Source organism: Oncorhynchus clarkii, chromosome 4 (genome assembly GCF_045791955.1).
Source record: "Oncorhynchus clarkii lewisi isolate Uvic-CL-2024 chromosome 4, UVic_Ocla_1.0, whole genome shotgun sequence".
In the NCBI taxonomy this organism is placed as follows: domain Eukaryota; kingdom Metazoa; phylum Chordata; class Actinopteri; order Salmoniformes; family Salmonidae; genus Oncorhynchus; species Oncorhynchus clarkii.
The window spans coordinates 10744556-10766280 of NC_092150.1; the positions used below are offsets into that span (position 1 = coordinate 10744556).

Consider the following 21725-nt stretch of genomic DNA (forward strand, 5'->3'; position numbering starts at 1 on the left):
AGAAGCAAATCTTCTGAGCTGAGAGGGTTTTAGTTAGAAGATGGCCATCACTGCAAAAGGCAATTAGTGAGGCAATCACTCATGTACTCACCATTATGTAGCAAATAAGAGCCAATCTATCTGGGGTGTATTCACAAGGATTCAATTGGAGGCTAATGGGCTGAAATGGGGAGGGACCAACCTACATTTGTCCAATAAGTAACACTTGTTTTTTAGTTAATCAGTTGCAAAACATTTTGCTACGGATCCAACATTCGTCCTTTAGTCCAGGGCTCTTCAACTCTGACCCTATGAGGGCCGGAGCCTGTTGGGTTTCTGTTCTACCTGATAATTAACCCTATGAGTGCCGGAGCCTGCTGGGTTTCTGTTCTACCTGATAATTAACCCTATGAGTGCCGGAGCCTGTTGGGTTTCTGTTCTACCTGATAATTAACCCTATGAGTGCCGGAGCCTGCTGGGTTTCTGTTCTACCTGATAATTAACCCTATGAGTGCCGGAGCCTGCTGGGTTTCTGTTCTACCTGATAATTAACCCTATGAGGGCCGGAGCCTGTTGGGTTTCTGTTCTACCTGATAATTAACCCTATGAGGGCCGGAGCCTGTTGGGTTTCTGTTCTACCTGATAATTAACCCTATGAGGGCAGGAGCCTGTTGGGTTTCTGTTCTACCTGATAATTCATTGAACACACCTGGTGTCCCAGGTCTAAGTCAGCCTCTGATTAGAGGGGAACAATGAAACTCTCTTGGAGGTCCAGAGTTGAGTTTGAGGGTCTATGCAAGGGCCGCGTTTTAAATGGCCCCCTATTCCCAATTACTGCACTTCTTTTGATAATGGCCCTGGTGTGATTTGGAACCAGACGGCAGCCCATGCAAATGCTTTGTAATGAACAGTAATTAAACACAAATTTCTTTCCCTCTTTGATTCATTCATTAAAAATGTATGCAGTTTAATTAACTTTGTGGAGAGGAAGTGGGAAGTGTCTCCGTAAAAGGAAGCAGAGGTGTAATGTAATTTGGGTGCCATTTCTCAATTTGAGTGTTAGTATCTTATTAATGTGGATTTTGCCTGACTCGATGATTGATAGAAACAGGGCTTTTCGAGTTGAGGGTGTTGTTAGTGACACGACAATACTTACAACAGCATACACACATATATTCACACTCACACACACTCCTGCAGGTTGACAGTGTAATACTAAGGCTCTTAGCCCCAGGCAGTGGTTCTGGAAGGTCAGGCCAGAAGGCTGCCTCTCCCCCCTGGGGAGGTCTTAAATCTGCTCCCTGGCTTGGCCCGGCCTAGTCTGGGTTAAGCCTATAGTGTACACTTCCCCTCTCCTAACCATTTGTGGGGGAAATGCAAAACTGACCTGAGATTGGCGTCTAGAGGCAAAGTGCCCCTACTCCATACAGTATAGCAGCAGAAGAGATAACGTAGCTACTGGCCAGGCCACAGTGTAAACCAGCTGTCTAATCCCCTCACTCACCATCAACATAATGCTAGTTTATGGTAGCCTCTTCAGTTCTCTGGACAAGCTTCTAGCTGTTAATTAACTAGTTCAATAGCTGGACAAGCTTCTAGCTGTTACTTAACTAGTTCAATAGCTGGACAAGCTTCTAGCTGTTACTTAACTAGTTCAATAGCTGGACAAGCTTCTAGCTGTTACTTAACTAGTTCAATAGCTGCCCTGTTGTTCATAGGTGGATGTACAGCACATGCTCGCCTACACCCTCACTGTCTTGTACAGCTAACCTTCTGGGGACACACAGTCCCATTCAAAATCATATTTTCCCTAAACCTAACCCATACTCTTACTTTAACCCTAAAACTAACACTAGCTCCTAACCCTTAACGTAATTCTAAAGCTAACACGAATTCTAACCTTAACCATAAACCCCTTAGAAATAGCATTTGACCTCATGGAGACCAATAAAACGTCCCCAGTTGATCAAATCTTTGTTTGTTTACTATTCTTGTGTGGACTTCTGGTCCCCACAATAATATTTAAAAACACTGACACACACACAATCTTTCTATACCATCTGCTACCCTGTAACTTTCCAATAACTGCTGTGTCTTTTCAGACCAATATAACTATGTGCAGACACGGAACTACACAGGGCCTGGTCTCCAATAACAGCCCTAACCACAGCCTCTTCACTGTAGCAAGAATGCCGAGTGAGACATTCAGTGCACCGTGTGACCGTCACACCTCCACTGCTCACCCTGGGCAAGTCTCTCTCCCGCTCTCCCTCCTCCTCAAAAATAGCCTGTAGTCCCAGACAGGAAGGCTAAAAATATCAGCAGTCCTCTTCTTCCTCTCCCCAGCCCCTCTCAGACAAGCAGGCCTTTTTTTGTCCCTTCTTTCTAAATCCATTATATTCCAGATCAGCATAGGGCCTGGGTCATGTCCCAAATGGGACCCTAATCCCTACATAGTGCACTACTTTTGACCAGAGCCCAATCAAAAGTAGTGGGCTATGTAGGGGCTAAGGTGCCATTGGTACGTAGCCCTGGTCTCTAAACTGAAAACAAAAACTCAGACTCTCACATAGAAATACGTTTACCTCCAATGAATACATGACTTGTTCAAATCTGTTCCGGAATCCACCATGTTGAACGGTTTCTACTCGTCTGCATAATGGAAATGAAGATTGGAACTGTATAGGATGTGAATATTGTGTTTAATAAATGTCCAAATTCGGTTTGTGTTGCCTTGACAACTACTATTGCTTGACTAGGGCCATAGGAGTCAGCTAGACAACACAAACATGTGATTCCAGAACAGCAGGCATTTGAGGAGAACAAAAATCTTATTCCACTGAAATAAAAATCTATCAAATAGTCAGTCAATCCTCCTCCATGAGTGGCATGTTGGATATGAGAGCAAACAGAGGAAATATGAAGGTTTAGCCAACACACATAACGAGGTATGAGCAATGAGATCATACAAGAAGGAGAGAACAGACTAAATGGAGTAACCAAGACACATCAGTCTCCAAACAAGCATGCTCCAAACAATAAGAACCATATACACACTGTCGTGGTATATATTTCCTATTGTCTGGCAAATGACATGGCAAAAGCAGTAACTGTAGTACAAGTGGTTGAGAGGCCAGTACCTATTTATGAGTGGACAGTGAACTTGTGTTTCATTGGACGACCTCGCACACTCACAGGGGTCCCAGTGAGGCAGCCCACCAACAGGAACAAGAGAGGGAACAGAGTTCAGCGAATAGGGGACAGGGGGTCACCAGCCTCCTAGCTAGGTTGGTTGCCTCAACAGTGGAGGGGAGGGGTCGGAAAGGGAGGTTCTAACCATGGGGAAATATTTTTGGGATGAAATAGTAGTACTAACTCACGGTAGTGTTGAATGGTTGCAGCACAAACAAACTGACAGGAGAACAGAAAACAGACATCTACAACAGTTCCAGTCCAACCTCTTTCCCCCCTCCTAATCATTTCACATTGAGATATGGACCAGCTTGTATGTATTGGTAGCCTGAGAGTGACTAGCTTCATTGGTTAGTAAAGAATGATGGCCTTCATGTACAGCGCGGCTAGCCTGTTCTGCCTATAGGGTGGTCTCTAGCTGGGTAACTAGGGTTACAGGTATTAACGGGGGAGGGGGCACTACTCCTGACATTCTCCCAGCTCTTCTATGGCACCAACAGAATCTTGGAACAGAAAGTAGAAAACCCATGCAAGGCATTTTCTATGGGACTCTGGCTACCTTCCTCACACACACACACACACACACACCAGAATACATGAGTTCAGCAGCTCAATAAAACCTGTCTTTGATAAGGGCTTGGAGCAGATTACCGAGCCATTCCAGGGTCAATTCCAACCTGACCAGCCCAGATCTCCACTCCGCCTTCAACTGCATTTAGCCTGTTAGAGTGCAACTGCAAACTGGGTCATAAGGGTCTTTCTCACTGCAGCAGCTTGAGTCAACAGTGGCGTTAGCAGTAAACAACAAACATAAACAGTAAACAACAACCCTCAACAGTAAACAACAACCCTCAACAGTAAACAACAACCATCAACAGTAAACAACAACCATCAACAGTAAACAACAACCATCAACAGTAAACAACAACCATCAACAGTAAACAACAATCAACAGTAAACAACCATAAACAGTAAACAGTAAACAACAACAGTAAACAACCATCAACAGTAAACAACAACCATCAACAGTAAACAACAACAATCAACAGTAAACAGTAAACAACCACCATAAACAGTAAACAACAACCATCAACAGTAAACAACAACCATCAACAGTAAACAACAACCATCAACAGTAAACAACAACCATCAACAGTAAACAACAACAATCAACAACAACCATCAACAGTAAACAACCATCAACAGTAAACAACAACCATCAACAGTAAACAACAACAATCAACAGTAAACAGTAAACAACCATAAACAGTAAACAACAACCATCAACAACAACCATAAACTGTAAACAGTAAACAACAACAGTAAACAACCATCGACAGTAAACAACAACCAACAACCATCAACAACAACCAGACAGTAAACAACCATCAACAGTAAACAACAACAGTAAACAACAGTAAACAACAACCGTAGACAACCACCATCGACAGTAGACAACCACCATCGACAGTAGACAACAACCATCGACAGTAGACAACAACCATCGACAGTAGACAACAACCATCGACAGTAGACAACAACCATCGACAGTAGACAACAACCATCGACAGTAGACAACAACCATCGACAGTAGACAACAACCATCGACAGTAGACAACAACCATCGACATTAGACAACAACCATCGACAGTAAACAACAACCATCGACAGTAAACAACAACACCGCCAGATGATGAACCAACTATAACAGGACAACCGGATAGCAGTGTTCCTAGGGTCCCAAAATTCCCAGGTTTTCTCAAAATCCTGGTGGGAAGATTCCCAGAATCAGGAGGGAATAAGCAGTAAAACTGGGAAAGTTAGCAGAATTTCCCAACCCTACTGACAGCAATGTTCCTCAACTCTGGACTGTCCTTGGGTAACACCAAGACTACACAATTTTGTTCCAGCCCAGCACAAGCACAACTTGTTCAAATAATGAGGGGTTAGATGATTAGGAATAAAATAGAATCAGGTGTTCCTGTGATGGGCTAGAGTTGAGGAACACTGCCTTGGGGACTCAACAGGTTTGACCTGCGGGGGTCTGGGTAGGGAGGAAACATTGACTTAACATTGAATCAATGCCAACAGCCAGAGGGGCAGGAGAGACTGGGGGACATTACTAGGAGACACTGGCCTATATTATACCTGCCGTCTGGCATACAGTCAAGAGACTGACATTTAAACCCCCATCGACTCAGCATGACAAAAGAGGCAAGGCTGTATGTAGTGTGGAAAGAAATGTCACAGAACCACACTGGCTTCCTGTGGGAATGAAACCACTAGCAGAGCATATTAGAGAAAGATGTGCTTAATCTAGAACCAGATATACAGCTAGAAGCTCAGCCTCTGTCACCGATATAACTCTGTGTCATAGCGGGTAGGATGTCCTAAAATGTACACCGTGTTCTAGGTCTGTAGAGAAAACCTATGGTTAGAAACAAGGCATTTTTTTTATAAATGTAGTGTCTTCATTTAATAGACAAGCATATTACAAAGTGATCAACACAGAAAATCATCAATAGCCAATGGGTTGGGAGGATGGATGCAGTTAACTATCTGATTGGATATTATCAATCCTTGATTGAGAGAATTCTTCTTGTGAGCATAGTGACCTCACGGTGATGCACTGCCTCTAAGCCATCGGTTGGTCAAATAGCAGTCAATATGAAGTCCATTTGTGTCAGTCCACAAAATGCTAGTGTTAAGTAAATGCAAAAAAGTTGGATGTATTTTTAACAGTAGGCATACATATTAACCTGTGAAATATACAACATAAAGCAATAGAACACTTAATTAGATATAAAATAAAGAAAAACATCATATAAAGATAAACTCTTGGTCGTACCTTGAAGGCGTACTTGCGGATGATGTGGTCTTCAGGTTCCACGGCTGAGATGACATAGCTGGGCAGAGGAATACTACCCAGGACTGACTCTTCCCTACTGTCTGTTAGCAGAGAGAGAGGGAGAGATAGAAAGAGGTGGGAGATAGAGAGATGAAGGGCAGAGGAATGTCACTTACAGCCCACTAGTAACATTTCCCTCCTCCACCACTATAGTTCCCCCCCTCCGCACATGGCAGAAAAACCAGTCAATCACCCTTGTCCCTTTCATAGCCCTCCTCCACCACTATAGTCCCCCCCCCCATGGCAGAAAAACCAGTCAATCACCCCTGTCCCGTTCATAGCCCTCCTCCATACCACCAAACCTCTGAATCTCTCTCTGTCCATCCAGTTGGCATGGCCCGTTCATACCACTAAATATCTCTCTGCCCAGCCAGTTGGCATGGCCCGTTCATACCACTAAATATCTCTCTGCCCATCCAGTTGGCATGGCCCGTTCATACCACTAAATATCTCTCTGCCCAGCCAGTTGGCATGGCCCGTTCATACCACTAAATATCTCTCTGCCCATCCAGTTGGCATGGCCCGTTCATACCACTAAATATCTCTCTGCCCATCCAGTTGGCATGGCCCGTTCATACCACTAAATATCTCTCTGCCCATCCAGTTGGCATGGCCCGTTCATACCACTAAATATCTCTCTGCCTATCCAGTTGGCATGGCCCGTTCTTACCACTAAATATCTCTCTGCCCATCCAGTTGGCATGGCCCGTTCATACCACTAAATATCTCTCTGCCCATCCAGTTGGCATGGCCCGTCCATACCACTAAATATCTCTCTGCGCATCCAGTTGGCATGGCCGGTCCATACCACTAAATATCTCTCTGCCCAGCCAGTTGGCATGGCCCGTTCATACCACTAAATATCTCTCTGCCCAGCCAGTTGGCATGGCCCGTTCATACCACTAAATATCTCTCTGCCCAGCCAGTTGGCATGGCCCGTTCATACCACTAAATATCTCTCTGCCCAGCCAGTTGGCATGGCTGGTTCCCGTCCGGCATCAGTTATTGTCATGCCACTATGTGACCATTCTGAATACAGAGCCTGGTCATATCTTAATTAACTCACACAACTCTCACGGGGGGTTTCCACCGCTGTACACTAGAATTTGTGTGTGGGGTGTGTGTGTGTATGGTAGGTGGCTGTGTGTGTGCGCGTGCGCTGGATTAAAAAGTGTAATTGGTTAAAAATACATTCAAGGAGTTTTGAAGGAGACATTCCCCACATGGGGCCTCCGGACAGCGCTTTTATCTGCCCCTTACACAAACACACTGCAGAGGCTTTGCAGACCAGACCTGTCTGGGACAATGAGGATAGATTACATCCTAGCAGGACACCGGGGGAGTGACACAACATCTTCATGTTTAACCCACCACACACACACGTGTGTGTGTGTGTGTGTGTTTGTGTGTGTGTGTGTGTGAGAGAGAGAATGGAAGAAGTATGAAGAGCAAGATTAATGAAGAAGGAGACTGTAAAGAACAGAAATGGAGCTGATGTTGACTGAAAGAGATGAGATTGAGTGGGATGAAGATGCAGGGAGAGAGGGGGAATGAGAGGGAATGAGAGGGAGAGTCAAAGTGAGAGAAAGATTGAGACAGATTCCACAGAGCCCCAGGACAGCAACACAATTAGACCCAACCAAATCATGAGAAAACAGAAATAATTACTTGACACATTGGATAGAATTAACAAAAACAGAGCAAACTAGAATGCTATTTGGCCCTAAACAGTGAGTACACAGTGGCAGAATACCTGACCACATTCACAAGGCTCAGCTTATTTCCAGGCGCGCTAGGCAAATATTGTCATTCACAAGGCTCAGCTTATTTCCAGGCTCGTTAGGCAAATACTGTCATTCACAAAGCTCAGCTTATTTCCAGGCTCGTTAGGCAAATACTGTCATTCACAAAGCTCAGCTTATTTCCAGGCTCGTTAGGCAAATACTGTCATTCACAAAGCTCAGCTTATTTCCAGGCTCATTAGGCAAATACTGTCATTCACAAAAGCTCAGCCAAGATCGGCGTCTAGTCTTGAGAAAGGCATTTGCTGAAACATCGACTATAAATAGCTTATTTTATGGTAAAATTCTTGCCTTTCTATCAGAGCCAATATAACTTTAATAGGATAGTTTGATATGATGAACATTTGATGCAAAACAGATCATCATCTTTTTGTTTATTAGGATGTCCATTAGTTTCGCAGAATCAGCAACTACTCTTCCCGGGGTCCAGAAAAAAAAGACTCTGTATAATACTGTGTTGCCGTGAACTCATTTTGGACTTGGGGACTGTGAAGAGACCCCTGGCGGCATGCCTTGTGGGGTATGTATGGGTGTCTGAAGAGACCCCTGGTGGCATGCCTTGTGGGGTATGTATGGGTGTCTGAAGAGACCCCTGGTGGCATGCCTTGTGAGGTATGTATGGGTGTCTGAAGAGACCCCTGGTGGCATGCCTTGTGGGGTATGTATGGGTGTCTGAAGAGACCCCTGGTGGCATGCCTTGTGGGGTATGTATGGGTGTCTGAAGAGACCCCTGGTGCCATGTCTTGTGGGGCATGTATGGGTGTCTGAAGAGACCCCTGGTGGCATGCCTTGTGGGGTATGTGTGGGTGTATGAAAAGACCCCTGGTGGCATGCCTTGTGGGGTATGTATGGGTGTATGAAAAGACCCCTGGTGGCATGTCTTGTGGGGTATATATGGTGTCTGAAGAGACCCCTGGTGGCATGTCTTGTGGGGTATGTATGGGTGTCTGAAGAGACCCCTGGTGACATGTCTTGTGGGGTATGTATGGGTGTCTGAGCTGAATGTTATTTGATTATTCAGACATTCTGGAATTTCCATCAAATTTACATTTCTCATAAAAACTAGGAGAAGTAGTTCATCTCTCTTCAACCCTCAACCAGGAAAGACATGGCTTGCATGTTGTTGATATTACTTCTGTTTGTGCACTTCAGGGCAAGGCGTGCTGCTCTGTTTTGAGCCAGCTGCAGCTTTGCTAGGTCTTTCTTTGCTACACTTGACAGTAATCAAGAACCTCCTCCGAGATCTTGAAGGTATTGTGTTTGGGAGAAAACGTGGAGTTCATGTTTGAGAACTCTGTAGGTGCTTGGTTTGTAGCTTTTGTTACAGCATTTGAGTTGTAATGTTTGGTAGGCCCAGTGTTGGTTGCCTTTGTTTGGTAAACTTGCCACTGTGGTGGATAGTTGGTTGTGTGCTGAGTTGGAGAAAGTATATTGTTTAGTTTCCAGGACCCTGCCGAGGCTGGAGACTCTTGCTCTACTAGCTGTTGGGACATCGGTCTGAGGTGAGTACAATCGGTTGTGTACCTCAGTGTGAGATTTGGGTAGGGTAGTGAAACTCGCTACTCGGCACTATAGCCTTTCTTATTCCCTTGTTAGGCTTTGCGACGTGTCACACTTTGGAATATGTTGGGCATGGTTATTTGGTTTGTTATTTTTGTGTGGTGTCTGTGGACTGAGCAGTTGTCTAGGGGGCACATCCGTGGCTTGGGGGAATCTGCCAGCGTGCTGGGTGGTTTATTTCCTTGCCAGTGGGCCCAACGTATTCTCGCGGGGCAGAAACCTCAGAGATCGACAAGTATGATTAAAAATCCTACAATGTGATTTTCTGGATTTTTTTCTCATTTTGTCTGTCATAGTTGAAGTGTACCTATGATGAAAATTACAGGCCTCTCATCTTTTTTAAGTGGGAGAACTTGCACAATTGGTGGCTGACTAAATACTTTTTTGCCCGACTGTATGTAGCCAAATTTGATCTATGATCGTACGCTATCCATTTATGTTTTTTGTATGCTATTTTAACATGAGAATTAACCAATGATATCAGGCCACACCTGGCCATGATAAGACACCTGTGTGTCTTTTGACACTATATAAATGAGTCATCCCACATTGTTTTCATCAAGGTATAATGACAGACAGCTTGTCTGTCGAAACGTTGGACACAAATATTTTTGCATCTGAGCTTCTAGAGAGTGTGCGGCTCTCCTTTTTTTAAGTAATCAAGAAGGGACATGATTAGAGCCTGAACAACTAGTACAGGTGATGTTTGTGTCAAAAACACATAACATCTTTTTAGAACAGACATACTGTATTTCTCCCCATCTTCACAACAACTTTGTCAATATGACTTGAACATGATAATTGACGGTCCGATGTGTTACCTTGGAGTATAGCTTCCTCAACTTTCTCAATGGTCACACCCTTTATGTTCAACTTCAGTTGAGGTTTAGGTCTTACATAATGTTTTGAACCAAATACAATGCTTTTAGATAGAGATATATTAAAGACCTGTTTGTTATTGATCAGACATTCTGATACTGTCTGTAACTCCTTATTTAGAATTGCAGTGAGCTCCCTGGCTTTGGGTGCTGACATGTATTCAGATCATTGCACACTGTACATAGTCATTCTAGCTTTGTGTAAGACCAACGGCAAATCATTTGTAAAAATAGAGAAGAGTAAAGGCGCAAGGCAACTGCCCTGAGGGACACAGTAGTGAACATATCTGTTTCTTTCTTAATGCGTTTGAGCCAACCAGTTGTGTTGTGACAAGGTAGGGGTGGTATACAGAAGATAGCCCTATTTGGTTAAAAACCAAGTCCATATTATGGCAGCTCAAATAAGCAAATAGCTCAAATAAGCAAATAGAAACGACAGTTCATTATTTTAAACAATGAATGTCTTTCAATACGGAACATTTCAAGAACTTTGCAAGTTTCTTCAAGTGCAGGCGCAAAAACCATCAAGCACTATGATGAAACTGGCTCTCATGAGGACTGCCACAGGACTGGAAGACCCAGAGTTACATATTTGGCAGAGGATAAGTTCATTAGAGTTACCAGCCTCAGAATTTGCAGCCCAAATAAATGCTTCACAGAGTTCAAGTAACAGACACATCTCAACCTCAACTGGATCAGGCCTTCATGGTCGAATTGCTACAAAGAAACCACTACTAAAGGACACCAATAAGAAGAAGAGACTTGCTTGGGCCAAGAAACCCGAGCAATGGACATTAGACCGGTAGAAATGTGTCCTTTGGTCTGGAGTCCAAATTTTTGGTCCCAAACACTGTCTTTGTGAGACGCGGTGTGGGTTAAAGGATGATCTCCGAATGTGTATTTCCCACCATGAAGCATGGAGGAGGAGGTGTGATGGTGCTTTGCTTTGCTGGTGACACTGTCTGTGATTTATTTAGAATTCAAGGCACACTTAACCAGCATGGCTACTACAGAATTCTGCAGCAATACACCATCCCATCTGGTTTGTGCTTAGTGGGACTATCATTTCTTTTTCAACAGGACAATGACGCAACACACCTCCAGGCTGTGTAAGGGCTAGTTTACCAAGAATTAGAGTGATGGACTGCTGCATCAGATGACCTGGCCTCCACGATCCCCCGACCTCAACCAAATTGAGATGGTTTGGGATGAGTTGGACTGCAGAGTGAAAGAAAAGCAGCCAACAAGTGCTCGGCATATGTGGGAACTCCTTCAAGACTGTTGGAAAAACATCCCAGGTGAAGCTGGTTGAGAGAATGCCAAAAGTGTGCAATGCTGTCATCAAGGCAAAGGGTGGCTATTTGAAGAATCTCAAATATATTTTGATTTGTGTAACACAGTTTTTATGTCTTCACTATTATTCTACAATGTAGAAAATAGTAAAAATAATGAAAAACCTTTGAATGAGTAGATGTTCTAAACCTTTTGACCAGTAGTGTAAGTATTCAGACCTTTTATTCAGTACTTTGATGAACCACCTTTGGCAGCGATTACAGCTTTGAGTCTGCTTGGATATGACGCTACAAGCTTGGCACAATTGTATTTGGGGAGTTTCTCCCATTCTTCTCTGAATATTCTCTCAAGTTTTGTCAGGTTGGATGAGGAGCGTCGCGACACAGCTTTTTTCAGGTCTCTCCAGAGATGTTCGATCAGGTTCAAGTCCGGGCTCTGGCTCGGCCACTCAAGGACATTCAGAGACTTGTCCCGAAGCCACTCCTGCATTGTCTTCGCTGTGTGCTTAGGGTCGTTGTCCTGTTGGAAGGTGAATCTTCGCCCCAGTCTGAGGTACGGAGCGCTCTGGAGCAGGTTTTCATCAAGGATCTCTTGATGGACTTTGCTCCGTTAATACTTCCCTCGATCCTGACTGGTCTCCCAGTCCCTGCCGCTGAAAATCATCCCAACAGCATGATGCTGCCACCACCATGCTTCACCAAAGGGATGGTGCCAGGTTTCCTCCAGACTGAACTCTTTGGCCTTAATGCCAAGTGTCACATCTTGGTTTCATCAGACCATCAGTTCATCAGTCTGGGAGTCCTTTAGGTACCTTTTGGCAAACTGAGTGGGCTATCATGTGCCTTTTACTGAGGAGTGGCTTCTATCTGGCCACTACCATAAAGGCCTGATTGGTGGAGTGCTGCAGAGATGGATGTCCTTCTGGAAGGTTCTCCCATCTTCACAGAGGAAATCTGACAACGAGTTGGCGATAGATCACTAGCAGACTGGCACACAGGCTAGTAAGTACCTGGTTCATTCAGGAACGTACAACCCATTCTGTGCTCACACCTTGGTGCCAAGTCAGTGCTACAGAAACAGAGCTATAAAGTCATCAAGTCTACACTTACATACCAGGTCAAATCCCCCCTAGAGCACGCACACAATCGTCTCACCTTTGTAGTAGAACAGGCAGTAGTCAGCCAACACAAACCACTTCCTCTTCCAAAGCCTCATCCCAGAGCTGTCCTGAAAAAGAAAGGGAAAGAGAGTTTATTGGCCTGCTACATCTGCCATTGCTTTTTTACATTTATTTTTAACACTTTTTCAAACTCTCACAGGCAGGGAAGCAGATGGAAGACAAAACCCACTTCAAAACAGCTCTGGTCAAAAGTAGTGCACAACATAGGGAATAGGGTGCTATTTGGGAGGAAGACAGTGAAAACAGTCAACAAATAGACTTGAACAATACGATCCATACACCCAGCTAAGGCTGGGCAACAATATGGGCAACAAAAATAAATCTAATTGCAATTTTATGACCAAATATTGAGATATTAATGAAAACACTTGGGTGACTGGAATCATAAAAATAGTTATTGTTTGTAGCAATCTGTTGACTGCATTTTACCTAACAGAACAGCATGCAAACGTACAACATTAGTGGCAAACAGAGAAGGAGGAGGAACTGTACTGCTTGAGTGACAGGGGCAGTGCTTGGTGTGTGTGGGAAGAAGCCATTAGAGGAGAGAGGGAGAATCTCTTGCGATATGGATATTGTCAATATTGCAATTTCAATGTGAATTCAATTAATTGTGCAGCCCTATACAAAGATATCGGTTTATCCAATCTCTGTTGTCTTACAAACACCCATCAGCTATTGAGCTCTATCTTATATTTCCCACTATCAGCCAATCAGTGTTGTCCTACAAACCAATATCAAACAAAGAGCTCTATCCTACATGTCCCAGTACCAACTAATCAGTGTTGCCCTACAAACATCAACCAATGAGCTCTATCCTATATCTTCCACTATCAGCCAATCAGTGCTGTCCTATGAACACCTATCAACCAATGAGCTCTATCCTGTGTGTCGATGTTTCTCAACAAATGTTTTGTACCACTTTGTGTAAACCAATGAGCTTTGTTACCTGTCTATCACCTTCACTGGCTTGATTACCTTGTATATATGTCCCACTATCAGCCAATCAGAATTGTCCTTCAGACACCTATCAACCAATGAGTTCTATTCTGCTTGTGTCAAGCAACCCAACGCATGCCCATGTGATGTGTCCATGACCCCTGTTGCCATGGCAGCCTATGATAGACAGCAACAAGTAAGTGTGTGTGTATGTACAAGAGTATATGTGTACATGTGTGTGTTTCTCACCTGTTTGTAGAGCCATCCTCTCACCACCACTGGGACGTTGGGGTTCCTCTTGATGGACTGCTCACGCTTCCCAAAATGTAGCACCCTCCCACTGGACCTGGAGCCCTATAGGACACACACATCCATAGTGGTTGGTTATCTCACCCTCCCACTGGACCTGGAGCCCTATAGGACACACACATCCATAGTGGTTGGTTATCTCACCCTCCCACTGGACCTGGAGCCCTACAGGACACAGTCTATAGGGGTAGTGATAATTAGCTGTATAACAGTCTATAGGGGTAGTGATAATTAGCTGTATAACAGTCTATAGGGGTAGTGATAATTAGCTGTGTAACAGTCTATAGGGGTAGTGATAATTAGCTCTATAACAGTCTATAGGGGTAGTGATAATTAGCTGTATAACAGTCTATAGGGGTAGTGCTAATTAGCTGTATAACAGTCTATAGGGGTAGTGATAATTAGCTGTATAACAGTCTATAGGGGTAGTGATAATTAGCTGTATAACAGTCTATAGGGGTAGTGATAATTAGCTGTATAACAGTCTATAGGGGTAGTGATAATTAGCTGTATAACAGTCTATAGGGGTAGTGATAATTAGCTGTGTAACAGTCTATAGGGGTAGTGATAATTAGCTCTATAACAGTCTATAGGGGTAGTGATAATTAGCTGTATAACAGTCTATAGGGGTAGTGCTAATTAGCTGTATAACAGTCTATAGGGGTAGTGATAATTAGCTGTATAACAGTCTATAGGGGTAGTGATAATTAGCTGTATAACAGTCTATAGGGGTAGTGATAATTAGCTGTATAACAGTCTATAGGGGTAGTGATAATTAGCTGTATAACAGTCTATAGGGGTAGTGATAATTAGCTCTATAACAGTCTATAGGGGTCGTGATAATTAGCTGTATAACAGTCTATAGGGGTCGTGATAATTAGCTGTATAACAGTGTATAGGGGTCGTGATAATTAGCTGTGTAATTTGGGTGATTTTATTTGGCCCCCAAGTGTTCTTTCCTCTTCTTTTTTGTCATTGTTGGACACAAAAGACCATAAAAACACCAGCAAATCAGCTGCAAGTGATTTTAATTTAAGGAAATCTGTTCCCAAGTATTCCCACGAATAATAGAGACATGATTGTATACAAATGTAAGCAAGTTTTGAAATTATGTTTTAGTCAAAACATTAGATATGTTTGGGCTTCTTGCGGTCAATTTGAAGTCTACCATTTATTTGCAATTATGTTCCTGCACTCCGACCATCCGCTAAAGATAATAAATTGTCCAGTGGCTGAATCTAGATGATCCCTGGTCTACAGCAATAATGAACATAGTTACAGCTGAACATGTTAGATGTAGCTGTCAATAGGACAGCTGTTGATGGCTGATTGGAGCCCCTCTCGGTATGTGTGTGCGTGTGTGATCCTGTCCACAGGTGAGGATCAATCTAACAGCCATTAGTGAGACACAGCTGCGGGGTAAGGGCCATGAACCAATCACATGCACGCACAGACACACACACCGCATCGCCTGGACATGGTAGACACGACCAACCAACAGACCCAACGTATTCATGGAGACAATACCTGCACGCAGGCCTGTACACACTCACATTCTCCTACACACAAGCTCACACACGCACCAGCCGTCATTCATACATACATACAGTACATACCAACACAGACAGACAGCAAGTCACAATTAAAGTTCCTACAATTAAGTCCGATACAGTCCAAAGTATTAATATGATGCGCTATTATCTCTCTCGGTCCACCTGTATCATCTCTATCTGGGTCCACCTGTATCATCTCTCTCGGTCCACCTGTATCATCTCTTTCTGGGTCCACCTGTATCATCTCTTTCTGGGTCCACCTGTATCATCTCTTTCTGGGTCCACCTGTATCATCTCTTTCTGGGTCCACCTGTATCATCTCTTTCTGGGTCCAACTGTATCTTCTATCTGGGTCCAACTGTATCACCTCTCTGGGTCCAACTGTATCACCTCTCTGGGTCCAACTGTATCATCTCTCTGGGTCCAACTGTATCATCTCTTTCTTGGTCCAACTGTATCATCTCTTTCTGGGTCCACCTGTATCATCTCTTTCTGGGTCCACCTGTATCATCTCTTTCTGGGTGCAACTATATCATCTCTTTCTGGGTGCAACTGTATCACCTCTCTGGGTCCAACTGTATCTTCTATCTGGGTCCAACTGTATCATCTCTCTGGGTCCAACTGTATCATCTCTCTGGGTCCAACTGTATCATCTCTCTGGGTCCACCTATATCATCTCTTTCTGGGTCCAACTGTATCTTCTATCTGGGTCCAACTGTGTCATCTCTTTCTGGGTCCACCTGTGTCATCTCTTTCTGGGTCCACCTGTGTCATCTCTTTCTGGGTCCAACTGTGTCATCTCTTTCTGGGTCCAACTGTATCATCTCTTTCTGGGTCCACCTATATCATCTCTTTCTGGGTCCACCTGTATCATCTCTCTGGGTCCAACTGTATCATCTCTCTGGGTCCAACTGTATCATCTCTCTGGGTCCAACTGTATCATCTCTCTGGGTCAACCTTTATCATCTCTCTGGGTCAACCTTTATCATCTCTCTGGGTCCAACTGTATCATCTCTATGGGTCCAACTGTATCATCTCTCTGGGTCCACCTGTTTATGGGGTGGACATGATTTACCTCTGTGGAGCCTACTGCCCAGTGCTGTAATGAAAGGCAACTAAAGGACTCTCAGACCATGAGAAACAAGATTCTCTGGTCTGATGAAACCAAGATTGAACTCTTTGGCATGTATGCCAGGGCGTCACATCTGGAGGAAACCTGGCACCATCACTACGGTGAAGCATGGTGGTGGCAGCACCATGCTGTGTGGATGTTTTTCAGTGGCAGGGACTGGGAGACTAGTCAGGATCGAGGGAAAGATGAATGGAGCAAAGTACAGAAAGATCCTTGATGAAAAGCTGCTCCAGAGCGCTCGGGACCTCAGACTTGGGTCAAGGTTCACCTTCCAACAGGACAACGACCCTAAGCACACAGCCAAGACAGTGCAGGAGTGGCTTCAAGACAAGTCTCTGAATGTCCGTCCGCGATGCAGTGCGGACCGCTTCGCCACTCGGGAGGCCGTAAGCAATTAAATGTAACAAAGTCAGATGTAATGATTGGCTATGAGGTCCCTGATAATCTTCTTGGCCTTCCTGTGACACCGGGTGCTGTAGATGTCCTGGAGGGCAGGCAGTGTGCCCCCGATGATGCGTTGGGAAGACCGCACCAACCTCTGGAAAGCCCTGCGGTTGCAGTTGCCGTACCAGTCGGCTATAGAGCGCTGTTGCGCCTTCTTCACCACACTGTCTGTGTGGATGGATCATCTCAGATTGTCAGTGATGTGTACGCTGAGGAACTTGAAGATTTTCACCGTCACCGCAGCCTCGTCGATGTGGATGGGGGCGTGCTCCCTCGGTCTCCTGAAGTCCATGTTGAGGGAGAGGTTATTTTCCTGGCATCACTCCACCAGGGCCCTCAACTCCTCCCTGTAGGCTGTTTCGTCATTGATGGTAAATCAGGCCTACCACGGTCGTCTCGTCTGCAAACTTGATGATGGTGTTGGGAGGCGTGCGTGGGCACGCAGTCATGGGTGAACAGGGAGTATAGGAGGGGGCTGAGTACGTACCCTTGTTGGGGCCGTGTTGAGGATCAGCATAGTGGAGGTGTTGTTTCCTTCCTAACTAATCCCAACACTGCCACACACACACACACACACACACAAACACACACACACCATCACTCCCATCATCTCTGTTCCAAATCGGAGTGGGGCGTTACAGCAAAGGAGCTTGGATTAACTGGCGGGGCGTGGCGGCTGCGTGTGCTTTAGCTCCGTTGTCGGTAGCTCAGGGACACCGGCACTACAGCTCTACAGCTGGTGGAAATGGAAAACAGTGGCTAATTATAAAATGTAAATAACCGTGGCTGACCAAGCATGTTAGGTAGACACTACATGGCAGAAGCGCTGTCACAACAGAATCCCTTGTCTACGTGGTTTGTTGTAGTTTATTTTCAGGACGAGTAAAATATGGATTACTATTAGTGTCATCAAAAATTTTATTTAAAATTTGATGGCACTAACATCACTCCATACAGCAGGGTCTCTGATGTAAGATTCTGCTTTTGTCAGTGAAAGGCTATATAGTACACAAGATACATGCTCTACAGTGCCCAGGCTACATGCTATACAGTACAAAAGATACATGCTCTACAGTGCCCAGGCTACATGCTATACAGTACACAAGATACATGCTCTACAGTACACAAGCTACATGCTCTACAGTACACAAGCTACATTGCTCTACAGTACACAAGCTACGTGCTATACAGTACACAAGCTACGTGCTATACAGTACACAAGCTACGTGCTATACAGTGCACAAGCTACGTGCTATACAGTACACAAGCTACGTGCTATACAGTACACAAGCTTCGTGCTATACAGTACACAAGCTACGTGCTATACAGTACACAAGCTACGTGCTATACAGTACACAAGCTTCGTGCTATACAGTACACAAGCTACGTGCTATACAGTACACAAGCTACGTGCTATACAATACACAAGCTTCGTGCTATACAGTACACAAGCTTTGTGCTATACAGTACACAAGCTACGTGCTATACAGTACACAAGCTACGTGCTATACAGTACACAAGCTACGTGCTATACAGTACACAAGCTACGTGCTATACAGTACACAAGCTACGTGCTATACAGTACACAAGCTACGTGCTATACAATACACAAGCTTCGTGCTATACAGTACACAAGCTTTGTGCTATACAGTACACAAGCTACGTGCTATACAGTACACAAGCTACATGCTATACAGTACACAAGCTACATGCTATACAGTACACAAGCTACATGCTATACAGTACACAAGCTTCATGCTATACAGTACACAAGCTTCGTGCTATACAGTACACAAGCTACGTGCTATACAGTACACAAGCTACATGCTATACAGTACACAAGCTACATGCTATACAGTACACAAGCTACATGCTATACAGTACACAAGCTTCATGCTATACAGTACACAAGCTACATGCTATACAGTACACAAGCTTCATGCTATACAGTACACAAGCTACATGCTATACAGTACACAAGCTTCATGCTATACAGTACACAAGCTTCATGCTATACAGTATACATGCTCTTGATTCTATCATCCAGTTTCAGTATGTATTTGTCTGCTATTTACTATGTGGTGACAATACTTTGAAGAGTTTGACATGCTATTGACTCATGCGTCAGTAAACTGACACAGATGTTTAGTGCTGATGTTCGTCAGTAAAGCAAAGGATACGGTTTGATCTCTTATGGGCGCAGGGAGGGAAAGGAGGGAATGGGTAGGATCACCTGCCATGCGTCCCCAAATGGCACCCTATTCCCTACACAATGGGCTCTGGTCAAAAGTAGTGCCCTACAAAGGGAATAGGGTGCTATTTAGGACACCCCCCTGGGTTTACAGTGGTGAAAGGCTGTGGTGTCCCATGGTTACTGATCAGTTACAGTGAGATGGATATTCCCTATTGTCTGACGGTGTGTCATCTTCAATCATTGTCGGGCCACCTGTTGATGGGGCGGACATGATTTACCTCTTTGGAGCTGTGCATGTCTCTCTGTGTGTGTGTGTGTGTGTGTGTGTGAGTGAGTGAGAAAGGAGCACTGTGTGTGAGTGTGTGTGCTCTCCTGTTCTTTGCTAAAGAGAGGGAGATATGGAGAGAAGGAAAGAGTGAGGAATGGAAGAGCGCCTATATCATGCTGATGATACTGCCGTTTCAATAGCACCTGGCTTTAAACAATAGCCTGTTCACTAGCACCTGGTTTTAAACAATAGCCTGTTCACTAGCACCTGGCTTTAAACAATAGCCTGTTCACTAGCACCTGGCTTTAAACAATAGCCTGTTCACTAGCACCTGGCTTTAAACAATAGCCTGTTCACTAGCACCTGACTTTAAACAATAGCCTGTTCACTAGCACCTGGTTTTAAACAATAGACTGTTCACTAGCACCTGGTTTTAAACAATAGCCTGTTCACTAGCACCTGGTTTTAAACAATAGCCTGTTCACTAGCACCTGGCTTAGCAATAGCCTGTTCACTAGCACCTGGCTTTAAACAATAGCCTGATCCCTAGCACCTGGCTTTAAACAATAGCCTGTTCCCTAGCACCTGACTTTAAACAATAGCCTGTTCACTAGCACCTGGTTTTAAACAATAGCCTGTTCACTAGCACCTGGTTTTAAACAATAGCCTGTTCACTAGCAACTGGTTTTAAACAATAGCCTGTTCACTAGCACCTGGCTTAGCAATAGCCTGTTCACTAGCACCCGGCTTTAAACAATAGCCTGTTCACTAGCACCTGGCTTTAAACAATAGCCTGTTCACTAGCACCTGGCTTTAAACAATAGCCAGTTCACTATCACCTGGCTTTGAGCAGTAGCATTAAAGGGATATGGAGAAGTCAGAGCAGCCACTTAGAGTAGGGTGAGGGGGTGTTCTGTCGTTGTCACAGTAGAGCCTGGAGAGAAGACCCTGAGCTTGTTATGTTGAGATACGGACGCAAGCACACGCACACACCATGCACTTGACACACATACACATACCTTGCCTGTCACACTCAGCCCCACCTGCACCATTCCATTAGACATGTGCAGTCCAAGTGTAACTATGTTAGATCCACACATCTGACTTTCCCCCTCAAGAGTCTGCAGCTTTAATTAAATAAGCCCCCTACAGGCAGACAGAAGCCCCCCCCCCCCCCTCCACTCCCACCTCCTGTCCTCACCACTGTCTGGTAGCTTTTAATGGGGGCTTGCTGGGTGTGAGAGATCAGCGCCCCCCCCCCCTTAGCCATTCATCATCACCTAATGTCAGTCAGTGAAAATTACTTTTCCCTCTCTTTTGACCAGAGCTGCTCAAAAGTAGTGCCACATGCGGGAATCATCAGTTCACCTACTCTGCACCTCACAAAGACATGGAGGTTGAAGCCAAAAATCTCAAATTTGGACCAAAAGGACAGATTTCCACCGGTGTAATGTCCATTGCTTGTGTTTCTTGACCCAAGCAAGTCTCTTCTTCTTATTGGTGTCCTTTAGTAGTGGTTTCTTTGCAGCAATTCGACCATGAAGACCTGATTCACGCAGTCTCCTCTGAACAGTTGATGTTGAGATGTGTCTGTTACTTGAACTCTGTGAAGCATTTATTTGGGCAGAGGTAACTCTGGGTATTCCTTTCCTGTGGCGGTCCTCATGAGAGCCAGTTTCATCATAGTGCTTGATGGTTGTTGCGACTGCACTTGAAGAAACTTTCAAAGTTCTTTTTACATTTTCTGTATTGACTGACATTCATGTCTTAAAGTAATTATGGACTGTCACTTCTCTTTATTATCTATGCATAGTCACTTTAACTCTACCTACATGTACATATTACCTCAATTACCTCGACTAACCGGTTCCCCCGCACATTGACTCTGTACCGGTACCCCCTGTAATATAGCCTCACTTGTTATTTTACTGCTGCTGTTTAATTATTTGTTACTTTTACTTAACACTTTTTCTTAAAACTTCTTAAAGCTGCAATGTTGGTTAAGGGCTTGTAAGTAACCATTTCACTGTAAGGTCTACACCAGTTGAGCTGTTCTTTCCATAATATGGACTTGGTCTTTTACCAAATAGGGCT

General features: G+C 44.4%; 1 protein-coding gene across 5 annotated transcripts in view; it reads right to left on the reverse strand.

Annotated features, from left to right (window-relative positions):
• LOC139406408 (pleckstrin homology domain-containing family A member 7-like) overlaps nucleotides 1–21725 on the reverse strand; it is a 170191-nt gene that overhangs the window by 44468 nt on the left and 103998 nt on the right. For all 5 annotated transcript variants that reach the window (XM_071148956.1, XM_071148957.1, XM_071148958.1 and 2 more), the window contains 3 exons: nucleotides 13981–14085; nucleotides 12767–12839; nucleotides 6020–6120 (listed from right to left, as the gene is read on the reverse strand). In XM_071148956.1, coding sequence (XP_071005057.1) covers nucleotides 6020–6120; nucleotides 12767–12839; nucleotides 13981–14085 — 279 coding nt within the window. The remainder of the gene's footprint in view (nucleotides 1–6019; nucleotides 6121–12766; nucleotides 12840–13980; nucleotides 14086–21725) is intronic.